This window comes from Porites lutea, chromosome 6 (assembly GCF_958299795.1).
Source record: "Porites lutea chromosome 6, jaPorLute2.1, whole genome shotgun sequence".
Classification (NCBI taxonomy): Eukaryota; Metazoa; Cnidaria; class Anthozoa; order Scleractinia; family Poritidae; genus Porites; species Porites lutea.
Window position 1 is genome coordinate 18,800,751 of NC_133206.1, and position 16,961 is coordinate 18,817,711.

General features: G+C 40.2%; 1 protein-coding gene and 1 long non-coding RNA gene across 2 annotated transcripts; one reads left to right on the forward strand and one right to left on the reverse strand.

Annotated features, from left to right (window-relative positions):
- Positions 1–1,287: 1,287 nt before the first annotated feature.
- Positions 1,288–7,555, reverse strand: LOC140941677 (uncharacterized). Its single transcript, XR_012166491.1, has 4 exons — positions 7,405–7,555; positions 4,357–4,570; positions 2,262–2,408; positions 1,288–1,797 (listed from the first exon to the last, which is right to left on the reverse strand). It is a non-coding gene; the product is annotated as an uncharacterized lncRNA (long non-coding RNA).
- Positions 7,556–10,645: 3,090 nt separating this feature from the next.
- On the forward strand, positions 10,646–16,707 carry LOC140941442 (solute carrier family 49 member 4 homolog). The gene is made up of 3 exons (XM_073390438.1): positions 10,646–11,202; positions 14,253–14,961; positions 16,009–16,707. Exons 1-3 carry the CDS (start codon positions 10,911–10,913, stop codon positions 16,424–16,426), a joined length of 1,419 nt encoding a protein of 472 aa, XP_073246539.1. The 5' UTR covers positions 10,646–10,910; the 3' UTR covers positions 16,427–16,707.
- The last annotated feature ends 254 nt before the right edge of the window (positions 16,708–16,961 follow it).

The following is a 16,961-nucleotide window of genomic DNA, read 5'->3' on the forward strand; positions in this document are numbered from 1 at the left end:
CCATATACTGGAAACTGGTCAAGCCATCCAAAGAATGTCATTTTGCCTGAAACTGTTGCCGGAAACCCGGAGTTGATTCACCTGTTGATTTGCGCTTAGATCATGGCAACCAAATTTAGAGAGCACTCACAAATGTTTGTTTATTGTCTTTGTCTTTCTGTCAGCCTGAAAGTAGGAGTAAAACGTAAAAAGACGACTGCTTAGTTGGGTAGGTAAGTGGGCTTCAACGTCAGGAGCGTTGTTCGTGCAAGATGAATTGGCCGCTTGACTGTGACTAACCCATTTCCCCGATTTCTGTAGCTGCGTAGCCACCATGAAGCCTCCCGGGAGCCCCGTAGCCTGTAGACAAGACGTGACCTGAGCCCGGGGAGGGGGGGGTATTCATAGGAATTATTTTGTGGGTGTGCCGCCCGGTTCTAAAAATCCTGACTCTATTTGAGACCAAAAAATGTCATTTTCCACACCTGTTTTCAGATCTGGCCCCAGTTGTTCAACAGGTGGATAGTGCTATCCAGTGGATAAATCTCTATCCAGTGGATAGCGTAATTGGTTTCCCAAATACTTAATCTGCTGGATCATGCGCTGGATAATGATTTATCCGGTGGATAGCGCTATTCAACATTTGAACAACCGAAGCCTGGCATATAAAATCCATACCCATTTTCACTGAGGCTTGGCTTCTATGAAATTATGCAATCAGTTACTTAGATTAGAATGCTAACAAAAAGATTTCTTAAAATCCATTTCGAATTCGCATATTGATTTTTCTTTCTTTTTTATTTGGAATTGAAACGATGAATACGTTCATACACTCCTGTAGTTCCCTCGAAAACCATACTCGATTCCATACCAGATTAAAATGAGCAAAGTCTATATCCGTTTTCAGACCCAAAGGGCGCAAAAATCATACCCTTTGGGGCGGCACATACCTATATAACTTAGAGTACCCCTCGGGGGAGCCCGAGTATCAAGCGTTTCTGGGGAAAAGGGGGAGAAAGAAGCAAATCTCCTCTCTCCTAACCCCTGAGGAAGGCAGAAATTGTTTAGAACATTTTACTGACATTTTGCCCATTGGTTGGTGGAGGAGGATACGTTTCTTGAGGAGGGTAGGAGCAAAATTTTAAAATAGAACGAACACTAGAAAACATATGGTCGTTTCCTGCCAGACGGGGCACCATTCAGACCTGGAAAGGACTCTTTTTTACGAACAAAACGTACATCATAATGTTAGAGTAATTTTAACATATAGCACGCCCTTAATCGAAATTCTTTTCCAAACCATCCATTGGTTTTACCTAGTTGAATTCAAACCCGGACATGCAGTGACATGCAGTGCTTGCAAGTTGCAAGCAATGGGGAATTTGCAGTGAGAATGATAATAAACGCTAAGACATGCTTTCTATTCATAGATCATTACTCTGTTCTACTGCTGATTAAGGCATTATTAAGCGCAACGACTAGAAAAAAAAAACAAAGTTATTAAAGGAATCAGGGGATTCGCTTGAACTTTAAAATGACACTAATTTATTGAATATGGAAGGGCAAAACTGAAAGAATGACTCGTGCAAGACACAAAAGTCTGAAGTCCAACGAAACATATGCTTTCTTTGAGTCAATCTTGCAAATGCTCTTTCTTTCCGAAGCGATCTTCAAACAGCCGATAAACTGAAAGTTCACGAAGGAGCAAATGCGTCAATAAGATAAGGTGGTTTCTGTTTGTCTTCAGTCGTTTCACAGAAGTGATAATTCTCCACGCTTTGAATTCCACATTAGATGACCTATAACAATTCTTTTAACCTGAAAAAAGACAAGAAAATTCGAGTTGAACAGTAAGCGTAAGTGACTACGCGGCAAGGTTAAGGAGAGAGGATAATCTTGTACCCAAACCTCTTAATGACAAAGCAGACAAGAGATTTGGGTACGAGATTAGGGAAGGGGAAATGCCAAATAACTGGAGGTGTGCGACCAAATGGGTGTGGCTCACCCCCCACGGGCCCACCTTTTTTGTCTGAGACGGATTATGCGTCAGTCAATTGGAAATGGTAGTTATTTTCAAACATTTCAAAAGTCACATTGAAAGTTTACGAAAAAATATTGAAAATTTTGATAATTAGTGTATTCACACCTGATATCGATGTCTAGTAGTCGTCCAAAAGATGCGCTGTTATCGTGTTCAGTCTATAACAATAATTTCTCTAATGTCAAGGCCGCTTTCAGCAAGAATGACTCCCGCGTACAAATGCGTAACAAGCAGTACTTACAAAAATTGCATGAATATCTGCAACGATCCATCATTAGAAACTTTCGCGATTGGTCTGTACATGCTTCGTTCATTATGATTTCAAAGTCGCAAAAAGAAGGCTCTGCGTCATCAACGCAGGGCAAATCAGGAACAGCTCTTAGCATTTCTGTAAAACAAAAAAGTCAAAATGAGGGATACAACATGAGTACTAATTTTAGAACGATTTTCAAATATTGTTGAAGTGTTGTAACACAAGTCCAACGTTATTGATTTCTGAGTTGTATGCTTCTGCTTCTGGCCAAATACAACAAGAGCAAACTAACAAGCAAATAAACCAATCAGAGCTCGGAGGAAGTAGCTGTCGCCGGTAATCGGTCTTGAACGCGGCAAGATACTTCTGCTTTGTCTTGGGTTTATCTGATTACTTGGCTTTCACAGTAGCTCAAGATTCTTTAGGCCGATAAGATACTTAATCAGAATGAAAAGCCATGGAAAGAAACTTTGAAACACTGTGCAAAAGGCGATTAAGAACCATTTTAGTCTTCTTTGTTTTGATCTGCTGTAATTCGTTTACTTTCGAAATATTATATTTCAACTGTAAGAATAATGTAAGACTGCATGGCTATGATAGTCAACTGTTCACGCCATGATTTTGGAGCGAGTGATTGAGTGCCCGACAGAGTATAGCATCCCACGCAGGCGTTTTCATTCAGGGGAGCTCGTATTTCGTCTCTCCCCAGCTTTGATTGCTGCCATAGCCAAGATCTCAGATTCATTCCTGGAGTTATACAATGGTTATATTGTTGTATTTTCGTGTTGTGTCATCAGTTCATACCTTTCTAATCATGTCTAACGTCATTTTTTAACCCGGTGCATAGAATGGGATAGCGGAGGTCTAACGTGGCCAATGCAAGGATTTAACGCACATTTAACAACGTGTTAGTCCGGGGGGGGGGGGGGGGGGGCGGGCGGTGGAATTAACAAAAACCTGTTTAACCATGTCATGAGCCAGGATTTAACAGCGCTTACGCATTTTCGTTAGGGGGGCGGAGACAGGGGCGGGAATTTAACATGAGTGACTAAAGGAAAGCCTCGTGAATATGGCGGCAGAAGAGAGGTGTATGATGCTGCAGAGAATGAGATTAAAAACATATAAGAAACGGGAGATGAGGAAGGCACAAACCAGGTCGCCCTAGTCTCAGGCATAAAAAGGGATGGAACAACATCAATCGGATATCAACTATCAACAGCAAGAAGTTGCCGTTACTCAACAGAACACCACGAATAAAGTCGATCGTCAGGACTGGGCAATTTGCAAAGAAACCAAGTGTTCACTCCTAAAACTTTCAGGTAAACTGCAATACAACACGGCCTTTTTAACAAGCCAGAACGACAACACAACAGGCGCGGATCCACACTAGTTTCCAAAGTGTTACGGAAATCGGTCAGATTTCTCATAAAGAATAATTTTTTAATTTTTTAAACAACCTTTTCCACTGAGTTGAAATCTAAAAAATGGTTTCAACAGTCAGTAAATATCCTGTCTGAATGACTCAGAAACCCATGCCAGCAAAAGGGACGTTGGGGAGTTAAAATCCAAAAAATTTCCTGGGGAAGCATGCGCCTGTAGCCCACTAGAAGCTTGTGCTTTCGGTGCTTGTTTAGGAACTCGGTCAGTATTTATTGTAGATCCGAACCTGGGAAAGTCTTTATTTCGACGACTTTTCAACTAAGAAAATATTGAAAACAGTTTTTCTTTACACCCTTAATTTTCCGTGTTATCCTCAACAAAAGGATGGAAAGTAAAAAAGGATAGATAGTGTTTAAGAGGCTTCATTTTCACCTAAAAATAAACAATTGCGTTTTCGGAAAAAAGCCATATCCCAAGTTTAACGCATTTTCAAACAGCAAACTCACGAGGCCATTTTCCAACGTCTTGCGGTTTAATTGGTGTCTCAATTTTGATACAAAAACCGCTACAAAAGGACTCTCTTATAGATTATTCTCTCTTGGCTAGGGGGCTTTTTCGGATAAAAAGCCTGCTGTCAGGACGGCGACCTCCTCGAAGGCGGGAAATTTACCTCGCAAGCGGAAAATATACGTTTTGCACTAACCTTTATCAGCTCCTAAGTAACTTCGAGTTTTTATCTCGGTAGGAAAACTTGTAGAAAATCTTGCCCAAGATGCCAAAATTACGGCAAACAGGGATAGAGACACTACTGAAGATATCTTCATGGTCACTAAAATGATAAATTGTAATCTCGTACAACTTAGGAGAAAACTGAATCACTGAAGTTAATGGCTACTTGGCTCTTTATGAGGAAGCACCTACAAACAAAGAGATCGAACATTAGCACTTTTCCGGCGGAAATCAGGAGATAGTGGGCGTGTATTTGTAGAAAAAACAATAAAGGGACAATAATGAATAAGCGAAATGAATGCGATTGTATTGGCCGATAGGATATGGTGTCATTGACTAGTTTGTTTAATTAAGAAAAGTTTAACTTCTTGTCTTAGAGAACATAGTTTCAATCCACCGATTTCAAGTTATCAGAATTTAATCCTTTGAAATGTACATAACATACTGTATTTTCTTCAAAAATATCACTCGGTTTCACCTTTTCACTTGGTCTCCGAATGTAATCAAGGTTATAACGAGGGGTTAAAACTATTGAAAATTAGAATCATTTGACAAACGTTGTCGAGCATTACTTAGGTACCGGTAGTTACATTTGCTTTACAAAATTATGGCTCTAATTGAATATACACTTTGCATCTTGAAAAATGTACACGAGATAAGTGTAAAAACAAACACGGTGTTTACAATTACTTTATATCTGAGATGATCCATATAACAAAAGTATGACTTTTATTTGTCCACGCGCATGAATCCGGCAAGACTGTTCAAAAACCGTCTGCCAAAAACGGCAACAGACTCAGTTTCTTAATCTGAGTAAAAACCCCCGAAACTCGGCGGACTTTACTTCCAGTGGCCCTAAAGGGAAACGTTCACGTAGGCAGAGAGGAGAGATAAAAATTTCAGGCTAAAACATAGGATGATAAATTATAATTTGTATATGAGGTTGCTGGTCATTTGACCACACTGATCGCGCGCAATGACTTCCCCCAAAACAGTATTTTTTCCATTATTAAAGAGTGTTTGAATTTCCTCTTTTTTTAAATTGAAAAGAGTTAATTGTTTGGCACTATTAACAATTGTGCTTGGTATAAGTGTAATTACCTATGTGTAAATAAATCAAATTTTTCTAGTATGTGTAAATAAATATATTTTCATACTATAATTGCTTGGAGAAGGCGCGGCAAAAATGGTCAAAATTGAAAAAATCAAAGTTAAAAACTCGTAATTTCGTCTTGCAAAGATATAACAACATCATCAACAACGAAAAGATTAGTTAGAACATCCAAAATTAAGTTCGTTCATTTTCATTCACAGTTTACACCACGAAACCTCCTTGTATGGTAATGATGCGAAAAAATGAGCACCCTAAAATCCTGAGTCTTACTCAGGAGTTCCTGTTTTGTCCATAATCTAGCCCAAAGTCAACCTGCTTATTGTTCGAATTATAAACCCTACTACCTCGTCGTATATCGTGAATATAAAGGACTGACTTTGTTCACAGGGTCGAACTTCAAAATTCTTTCAAAGCGCAGTAATCGGCGTAACAAGAAAATGAGCCAGCGACCGGCTCGTGCTCGGGGAAGCGGCGGAAATCAACTCTACAGCCGGTCTAAACCTTTGTTATAGCTTATATGTTAACTAGAATTAAAGCACTGATGACTGTCGTTTTTTATCTGAATGTAAACGGCTTCAGAGAAACGTACCCGTCAATTGTCCGTTTCATTAAGACTCTCCTCTTGCATTACAGGAAAGGGAAAAAGTATCCAATCAGGCCAGGGCATCCAATAGTTTTGATCGTAATCATTTATCTTTTCATCAACGGCACCAAAGTAGAGCTAACTCTCAACAATTCTCCGAGTGGAATATTTCATTTGTACCAATATATTTAAACCCTCTTGTGCTTAAAAGTAAACAGCACCGCAAGAATAGAGACAACTTAAATGATTGGCCGTTCTCACACTAGTGGATTACCGCACCCAGGCGGGTTATTCGTCGAATAATCCACATCAGACGATAAATAATTATTTGTCTGTTCATCCGTCGACTTTTGTAGACATTTTTGAAGACAAATAATCTTAGTTGGAAAACACCCATTTATTATTCTCAAGTATTTTGTCTAAACCCTTAAATGTTCCAGAACCATTTTATACAACATAATAAATGTCAGTACAAAAGACCCAGGTATACAAAAGGTCGATAACTAAATCTACTGGATAAATCTCTATCCAGAGGACAATGCCATAGGTTTCCCTAATACTTATCTACTGAATAATACCGAACAATCAGGGCCTGCGGTACATTTAGTACTCACTAGGTGATAACCATAACAAAGGAAAGAGCATAGTTGTATTTCAGTCTTTTACCGTGAAAAAAGTCATCTCTAAAGGATCTACACCTTGGCTGTACCTGGACCGACAACTGGTACAGATATTTGTGCATACAGAGTGTAACATAATCCATGCATTTCAATCACGTGTAAAATTCAATCACGTGTAAAATTAGTCAATAGGTTGATTCTTGCTACAAGTATTAGTTATCGCAGTGGCTTAAACGACTCTTTGTATGCAACAAAGAAGTTTTAGACACTCATAAAGGTAAATAAGAGGCCTACACTTTGGAACTTGCTGGTAAGGAATTAAAACAATAACATCAACCAACATATTGATTTGTTAGAGAAGGGCGTCAACTATGTTTTATACCAGGACGAAATTGGCGCAAAGCTTTCACAGGTTTATTATGTTCAAAAGAGAGATTATCGGTCAGGGATCAAGCTTCCGACTCAATATAATGTCAAATACAACAAAGTACAAAAAGTCTCATGTGTTGCCAACTCGAGACCCGCCCGATTTTGGCACCAACTGAATAGATAGCACTTTAGAGATAAATCTCATATTTTTGTTTGTTGGGACGCTAAATACAAAAACTGGTCGAACCCGGGAAGAAATATGAAATTGAATACAGGTGAAAGAGTAAAACTTGGAAATGAAACAACCATTGAATGTCTTGCATGAAGCGATCTTACCTTAGCAGCAACTGGCATGGGCTTCACTTCTCTCGAGTTTTGTTAAATACGTTGGTTTCAAGGCATTGAATTTGGCAAATTTGTAGTTAAAAGCGCTGGGTTGCGTGTAAACTACTTATCAATCTCTCTAACCAATCATGGGTGAGACATTTCCATATTACTCTGCCCGAATTATTTCAAAATGGAAACCACTAATAGAAATTCAGTACAGAAGCCAAAAGGCATCATCCATCCAGAAATTAAAAACAGCTGTCTACACGGGGTGACTCCGCGATGTCATGTTGACTACAGGCTTTAGATGGGAAATTAATTTTTTTTGTGTGTTAATCTTTAAACAACTGACTTATGGTCACGTCAGTAAAGCGTCAGAAATAAAATTAAACGATGAAATCTTATCGCGGACCTATCTGGCGTGTCAAGGAACTTTTACTGTCATAGCCATTTTTGACTTGGGGGTAAAATTGTGTTTGATTAATTTTAAGAAGCTTCTACCTTGTACAGGTGAAAATTCCCTGAAACTGAAGAGAAACACCTGGTGGATGGCAACATAATAAAAGATTTTAAGATCGATATCGACAAGACACAAAAGGTTCACTGGAAAAATACAACCCTTTTCCAACTTAGTTTTTGTGAAATGTATTCTGTGAGTTAGCTTGGGTTGTTTGGCTCTTCACATGAGCTTAAAGTTTTTTAAAGATGCACAAGAAACGTTTAAGTACGCTTAATTCAAACATTTAAGGGAGAAAGGTGTTTCCTTTTCATTTACAATTAACGATACTCCAAAAAGTAATTGACAATTCTTACTTTTTGAAGAAATGACAAGAATCACGCAGCCAATTAGGGATACAAACCAACGTATGGTAAAAGCCCACGCTTACAAAGACAAAACAGTATTCAGTTCTTAACAGTGAAAATTAAACAGCCCGGGGCCAGAAATAATTAGTTAGCCATGCAGGTGAATTTAAATCAACAGTTCATGTTGAGTACAAACCGGCGGTATTTTATTTAAAACTGAATTCATTGAGTGCAGGAGAGAGAGAGAGAGAGAGAGAGAGGCGAATTTCCAAAGCACATAAAAGATGGAATATCATGTTGGTGGGGAAAGTATCTGTAATTTCTTTGCCAGTAAGAAGTCGTAGTTTTGAATACATATCCTTTACATTAATTCTCGAGCTGAAAAGCATTCTTGATCACCCTCGCTATTGTCCTGCTTTAATTTGCGCAAATAGTCGAGAAAAAAGCTTCGAAGGACGCGAAGACAGTTTTTTTCGGTGACTCATTTTCCCAGCTTCTGGCATCACCGTTGTTGGTTAGTAAGGTCCCTAAAGTTGTTGGGAACACGTGGCATAAGTATAAGGGCTGAAAGAGTCATTAGCGAAAACCTGACTTTATAACTACAATAAATAGCAACTTTGCCTTAATGCCTTACGTTAGTATGAGTAGGTAGAAACCACAAAATAAATATATGTTATTCACCGGCTGGGAGGTCCGCATGAGGAGAAACTGTGCCAGTTTACTCTATCAGTAAACGACTTAACGCGTTGCAAACGCCAAGAAACGTGTTTGGGAAATTATCGTCTGTTCAGCATTGCGTGGGACTTCGCCCAGCTGTCAACATTGTTAAAATTAAGGACATATGATTGGCTATCACTCAACCATCTTAGGAACAACAGATCTCATAGAAGATCTAAAAATAACTTTAGAGGGATTACGATAGGTATAGGGCCCATATTGGGATTAATTCTCTGAACTTTATCCTCTCTTGCCGACGGTTAAATTTTAGGCCGTTTGACGGCTGACGGTTAACCCCGTAGAGACCCTCTGAAAGGAAAGGATATTAGCTTTTTAAATAATGTATTCTTGCCCCACTGCGTCGTTTGCCATCCAACCAGGTGTTATTGTGCCATGTGACCGTTTATTGCAATGGGCCCATTCATTAATATTTTGTTCATTTTTATATCTTAGATCTCGTATTTGAATAAGGCAACAGTTTTTCGCTACCTGATCGAGATCGCATGCCCGCATTGAAGACGAACCTCAAAACGAAAATTGCAAGAAAGCGAGAACTGGTTTAAGTTTTACCAGCACTGGAAAAAAGTTATTACCGCTAAAGATCAAAAATTAGGATGTCGACAATTTTAATAGATCTAGAGGTAAAACTTGTTTTATCGAAGTTTTTGAAATGACAATTCTTAATTTCGGTCAAGCATAACGAACGCATTGTTTATTTTTTAAAACTATCTAATGACATTCAGCAGTTTTATCTCAGGCCAAAATGATTGCCCTTTTCAGTTTATTTTCTCATAACTGTTTTGTTTCTAGAGGTTATCCCTATTTTTTGAACCGGTTTCTCACATTTCATTACGTAGCCATGACGTTTCATTTAAAACCTAGACAATTTCCTTCTTCCTAGTGATCATGTCGAGTAAGCAGGACTCCGTTTTGCTTCAAGAACGTTAGAAAGCTAAGAAAAGGTAAGATAAGTTCACTTCCTCCCCGGACTTACTTCCTTGTCTCCATAATTTTGTAACGCTGTGAATTAAACATTCTGTGTTCCCGTGCAAAGATATATCAGTGCGTTTTGCTAAACGAAACACCCAATCAATTACATGAGACTGCCACTGAAGGGGGGGGGATCTAATGTTCTGCTCTTCTTTCCAATATAACTAATAACTTTATTATTGTTTATTAGATACATCAATTAATAAGTGGAAAGAATTAGTACTAGTGAGGTTAAAATAAAGTAGATTTGCCAACTTCTTTGTGATGGTTTGAAGTTTGGTTTCGCGGAAACGGGAGCTCTGCCACTAGGCTTGGCTCAATTTATCCTAAAACTTTCTTTTAATCAAAACTCTCCAGCCAGATCCGTTAAATCCTAAATATTATGCACCAAGGAGAGGGCTTTTGAGCAAGAACTCTTGTAAAAAGCCTATTTCATTGTCAAAATGACTGGTTTGGCCAGCCAGTTCCGACTTTTGGAAAGCGCCCTTAGTTTATACTTGATTACATTGGAGATTATGTGACATAACACTCCTTAATTTCAATTAAGTTTATAAAAAATTGTTTGTTTCGATAATTTAAACTATTTAATGACATTCTTTAGCTAACATATAGTTTTATCGCAGGCCTGGATGAATGTTCTTTCAGAATAAGCTTATATTCATCGGTTTGCATAGCTCATTCGAGTACCATTGTGGTGACTGATCATTTTAAAATTCCTGAAACTGACTCGCGACTCGAGCGAGGCACGCGAACTCGAAGCAGATGCCGTTCATTTGAATAACAACTGGTTGTATTGTCACAGTACCAGCTGAAATCTTTCGCTCGAGACAACGTGTCAAACAGAAAGAAAAACGAAGAATGGAGTGAAAAAGACTCACGGTTCAAGTTCGTTTAGAATTGAGTGCCGGTTTACGAGGACGAACGATGGAAAATCACTGTTCGTTATACATTAACAACGGCCCTTAAATGAAAAGTTGCGTGACTGCCATCTGACAAATTTGACTATGATTGAAGCCGATGAAACTTCGCGTCTTGTTGTAAACGCTGCACCAGGGGATACTAATCGAATGGCGGCCGGAAATATTAAAGTCTACAGAAGGAGATGGTACATTTTGTTCATCTTTACGCTACTAAACACGACGGGGAATATTTTATGGAATACGTGGCCTCCTATTCAAGAGACTTGCCAGCTTGTATTTGGTTGGGATAAGAAGAATGTTTTGATAATCGGCGCCTTGCAAGCGATTGGTTCTATCATTAGTATAGTCCCCTCTGCTTGGCTATTAGACACAAAAGGTGAGTAGAAACTAGTTTAGCGCCTTTCTTTTATATTCTAGAACAGAGCTAAAGAACAGCCTATTGAAAACTCTATTTCAGCTCTGGAAGCTTGCCTGAGCGCTTCTTATCTCAGGAAGTGGAGTATCGTAGAGTCATCATACAACATTCGATGAAGTATCATGATAGAAACTCCTATTGGAATGAAAATTTCGTGGATCACGTACAGTGCAATAAGTCGTCGGTATACAAACGATATTCGTAGGTTTCATATACGGACAATAGTCTAGAAGTTAGTAATATTATATGGCATCCAAATTACAGTAAATCCTTAGCTGCCACAGCCCTCCATTGGTGACCAAAGCGAACGTTTCCCTGGCTTTTACAGGCGATAAGCGATAGCCCTTACCGCCCCTTTTTTATTTGTCCTTTTACGCCGTGGCGTAAATTTTCAGCTCTCTGCCTTGTGTCTACGATAAACATGTTTTAAGACAACCTTTGAACGACCAGCTTGCGATCGGAAAATGGCCGTCATGTTGACCCTAAATAGATCCAAATAATCTAGAAGAGATTTCTATTTCTATAGTTTTCCATTTGGTACGCTCAAAATGCACATCGCATGTCTCGAATCAGCGCTAACCCTGTCTCGTATTTGATCAGCACGACCGCTTGTATAAACAGTTTTAAAACAATCTTTTTAATGATCATGTCTTTTCAAAATGGGAGATTAACACTGAACAAAACACTTCCGTTTGATTTGCATAATTATCATGTGAAGTTCGATCAAGAGCGACATTGCACTCTTAATGCGCCTGAGGATAACGGTGGCTTATGTAGGACATGTTTTATAAAAGCTGGTCTTAGCTGGTCTTATTTAATTTTATTCCTAAGCTCGAAAAAAAGCATAGCGCTTTTCGCTGTGGCTATATGGCCGGTAACCGGTCAAGGTTTTCAAAACACTAAATGACCGGCAGTCTTCTATTCTCAGTAAATTTCACAAAATCGAAAAATCCCAAGTAATCTAAATTATCATATGTCGATTAAGAAAAGTCAAGCAAAATGTACTGAGAATATAGGACTGTCGGTCATTTAGTGTTTTAGCCTACGAGCAAGCTCGCGAAGCAAGCCTCGCGAGAACGCGCGAGCGAGGAGCCGAGGAAAGCCGCTCGCTCGCGCGTTCTCGCGAGACTCGCTTTGCTCGCCCAAAGAAGAGAGCTTGCTCGCAGGCTATTAGTGTTTTGAAAACTTTGACCGGCAGTCGAGCTGAAAAAAGTTCTAACTGTCAACATGGTTTCGTTTTCTGAGCTCAGCGTACACCTGCTAGACTAACTTTTCTTAATCGATGAAAAAAATGTAATAGAAAATCATGAAAAAACTTATTGAAGCTCTCAGACTACAAGCGACGTAACACGCTTGGGAACGTATACAAAGATAAAAACTATGCATTGTAGTGTAACCTGAATTAGCTTATTTTTGACTTGTAGACTTTGCAATTACCAGTATCTTACCGAAGACTCGTCCCGCATTAAGCTGAAATCAGGCTCTATTTTCATGTCCCTTGGCTGGCAAGGTGAATCGAAAAGTCTCGCATTTAGCACATTACGTGAATACCTGAATTTAATACGTGCATTTTGCATCACTTGCATTTGCGTTCACGTGATTACCGTAACATCGGATGGTCCTTAAACTCAACATGATGGCCTTCACGACCACATACCGTTCATATTAGTACGCAGAACACGAGCATCCCAAGAATGTGGACAAATTTTTGGGAAACCTAGCTGTACAGTTAAGAAAGTGCCGCTGACGTATAATATTTTGCAGGCTCCTCTTGTCGCCCGCAATTACCATCCAGCGCACTTGCATTTAATACAACACCCGTTTTAATACAACACAAAGTAAAAACGAGCAATCCATTCTGCTCAAAGAAGTTCCCTACACCGAGTCAGTATCCAAAGCCCGAGGGATATTCACCAAAGTTTTTGTGGGGATACTCCTCTCAGAATTCCAAACCCTTATCAACGGCACCATGTCCAAATTGACCAAGAGAGCCTAGGAAAACAAATACCTGATTGACTGAGAGAACCAAATGCACATCTACCAGGCATGCGTTCTCAGCACGTTGCTCTACTAAAGGCAGTGAAACTTGGTGCACCTACATGAGACAGGAACATCGCTTAAACTCTTTCCATCTGCAATGCCTCAAGCGCATCCTTGGCGTCAAGTGGCAAGACCACGTCACCAACAGTGAGATACAGTCACGTGCTGGAACCCCAGCATGTACTCCCTACTCAGTCAGCGCCGCTTGAGATGGCTGGGGCATGGTCATAACATGGATGATGGACGCATCTCCAAAGAAGTTCTATAAGGTCAATTGACGAGAGTCAGGAAATTCGGGTGCCCCGCTCTGCGGTTCAAAAACGCATCCAAAACGACCTTAAAGTATGCAAAATTGATCCAAACAACTGGGAAAATACTGCGTGTGATCGTGCCTCCTGGAGATGGACAGTGAAAGAAGGAATCGAAAAAGCCGACGTGAAACGTCACCAGAAAGCTGAAGAAAAGCGCGATCGCCGCTAAAACAGCTCCACTCTGCCCTCCTTCACCTTCATCAGCGTCGTGTGCGGTAGGGACTGCCCGCTCGCCTGGCGACGTTGCAGCACCACCACGGATTGCTAAGGGCGCACAAGCTTTACTTCTCGAGACTTGATCCTCCTTTTATATGGCCACTTGTTACTAATAGTTACTCCTTTCGTTTGTCGTTAACGACGATGACGATGATGATAATTACTAATGGTGACGAACGATCAAAAATTGGAAAAAATAACAAACACAAGCGAACAAATACAAAAAATTAAGAGGTTGATTTCACTAAAAGTACAAGTAGCAATTTTAATAACAGCAAAATACCAGCAATGACGTACAGAAAATGCGCCTGGATAAAGTTCGGGTTGCCTATTAGATTGTCAGTTCACTGGCACGAAAGCAATCTCGTGTACTATTCTTGTAATCTTACTCTTAAATTTTAGCAATTTCAGTGTAAAATATTTTGGGCTCTTGTTATTTTTCAGGTCTTCGATTTGCAGTCATATGTTCAATATCTCTTCAAACGTTTGCTGTTGCCTTGGAACTTATCCCGTCCCCTCCCCATGTGAGGACAGGACTCATCACCTTCAGCGAGTTCCTTATTTCCGTCGCGGTTCCCGCTGTTCAAAACGCGGGAGTTCTCGTGCTCTCAGCGACATGGTTCCCGCCACACGAGCGAATGACCGCCACGGCTATCGCCACGTTGGCTTCCTATCTCGGCTCAGCGTTTAGCTATATCGTTGGTCCAAACCTCGTTCCTGACGTAGACTATGATAATTTAACACATTATCACCCGGGAGAAAGCATTGACATCGATAAGTTAAGAAATAACACTACACCGGAGCAAATGAAATTTCTCCTGACCAGGATTAATGACTATTTACTCGTCGAAGCTGTCTTAGTGGGTGTCCTGTTCTTTGCGGTGATTATATACTTTCCCGCCAAACCACCCGTCCCACCAAGCTTGTCATCCGCGGCTGGGCGTTTGGATTTTGTTTCCGGCGCCAAAACTCTTCTCAAAAACCGGTCTTTCTGGTTATTGTTACTTATCTTCAGTATAAGCAACGGGGTGAACTGGGGCTGGTCTAGTGTCCAAAACCTCATCTTCTCCGGCGTTGGAATTGATCAAAAAACCGCTGGTTGGTTGGGATTTGCGGCCAACGTTGCTTCACTACTGGGCATTTCCTTTTCATGGTATGTATGTCTTTCTTAATTAGTATGAACCCAGCACCTAGCAGTCTCCAAATGAGTAATAAGTAGGATTTTCAATTTCCTTATCCCTATGTACCAGGAGCCTGATATGTGCACTTTTTAACCACTTGCTTAGCAGTCCCAAACCCCTTACTGATGGGGTGTTATTAAATTACGGCCCTGAGGCAGGATCGAGAGGTTGTTCCTATGTTAAGATCCCCTCTTGCAATTTCACTTACTCAAGACCAGCGACAACACTATAGGGGTAGTCTGTGCGGTTTTTTTACGTCCCTGAGGTTCTATTACGCCCCACAAAGTCACATTTGGAAGACCCCCAGAGGTTAATTCGTCTGGAAATCGAACGCGGGCCCACTACTCTTAGGTCTGGTACCCAAGCTTGCAAGTCGGTGTGAGTGAAAAGAGAATTATGTGCTTGTTTACTGAGCGCGATAGCTTTAAAAATACGACATGCGGTTATATGCCTGGAGAGAGCGAGAGAGAGAGAGAGAGAGTCGTGAATGAGAGGACATCAGACGCACCCTCTTACAATCATTTTAACATGTGAACAGTAAGCTCGGACATCAGCATACAAATGCGTCACTGGCAGCCGCTCTCAGTCCATTTAAGAGCTTACTGTACCCACCCAGCCCATGATGTCCCGCAGTAGGTCGAAAGTGGAAGTCTCCAAAGAAAACGGCAGGCGACAGGCAAGAAGAGGACAAAAGGAAGGGACGCTTCCACGACTTTCTTGCTTTGAAAAGAAAAGACAAGCCAATAATCACTGGTTATTGTAAGTCTGATGTCTGCGGTAGTATCCAAAACAATTTATTATGATTGTGAAAGGTTTGAACCCAGGAGAGTCATTTCATAAGTAGGTGGGATATCATCGTTCGGTGAGCGTAGTCCTACGCTCACCTGGACGATTTTATTCCACCTACTTATTAAATATGATTGTTTGCCCTTCCTCCCCCCAACCCCCAGAAGACTACGTGTAAGTAACTATCAGGATTTATAATCTAATTCATATCTTGTTTTTCTCTTTTCTCACAGGTATGCCGATCGCATTCAGAGCTTTACCAAACCAATCCTATTATTTCTTTTCGTTTCTACGGCCTGTGCTCAAACAGTCCTCTCACTAGCTTGTGAGGAAATCATACCTCTGACAAAAACCGTCTTCTACGCCTCGGGCATCGCCCAAGTTGTCCTGTTCTGCGGTACTGTACCTCTTATTATGGAACTCGCAGCTGAATGCACATATCCTGTTGCAGAGGGGATCACCTCCGGCGTCATGGTCTTATCTGTGTACGCCATAAACTTTGTGTTCTTCGTCGCGTTCATGTTTCCGCAGGCTAGCCCGCGCTGGATGAACTGGTTACTAGTCTCCTCTACCGTGGTCTGTACTCCCCTTATAGCTCTTTACACGGCGAAGTACAAGAGACTGGATGTGGACGAATCAAAACAGAGTTGACCAATGACAACGTACAATAGTGTTGTGCGAGATGAAGATCAGTGATAGATCCCTAGAAAATTCTCTAGTTAACATTACAGTTTGCAAGAAAAGTAAACGAAATAATCCTACGGCATTCGATTGTGAACAAGAAGGATTTTTATCGATAGATTTAACTACCTTGCGCATTTAGAAAACGTTACTACCATAACGTAGTTGATAGAAAATTACCTTTCCATAGCGTTTATTTCAGTAGCCAAGCCTGAAGATTTCATTAACAGACTAATAAACAGTATTACTTACTAACACTGTCTTACTTGCTCTGATAATAAATCTTTTTATTATATAGACACGAGTGTTTTACTGGAAAATATACCACTCGTAAAATTCATAAAAACTACATCCGGGACCCGAGTGGTTTATTTTCCATAATCTCACACGTGAGTTTATCGATAACGTAATTTCGGTAATTTTCCTTCGAAATTTGTAGACGTCTTGCGTCTTTTGAATTTGACTTAAACATTTTTCAAAGTTTTGCTTATATTTTGTCATTGTA

What these genes read in the sequence shown, in the direction of transcription:
- LOC140941442 (XM_073390438.1), top strand. Translation starts at nt 10,911, where the DNA reads ATGATTGAAGCCGATGAAACTTCGCGTCTTGTTGTAAACGCTGCACCA. An exon ending in TTGGCTATTAGACACAAAAG is followed by an intron (nt 11,203 to 14,252) that starts GTGAGTAGAAAC and finishes GTTATTTTTCAG; the next exon opens with GTCTTCGATTTGCAGTCATA. An exon ending in CTGGGCATTTCCTTTTCATG is followed by an intron (nt 14,962 to 16,008) that starts GTATGTATGTCT and finishes CTTTTCTCACAG; the next exon opens with GTATGCCGATCGCATTCAGA.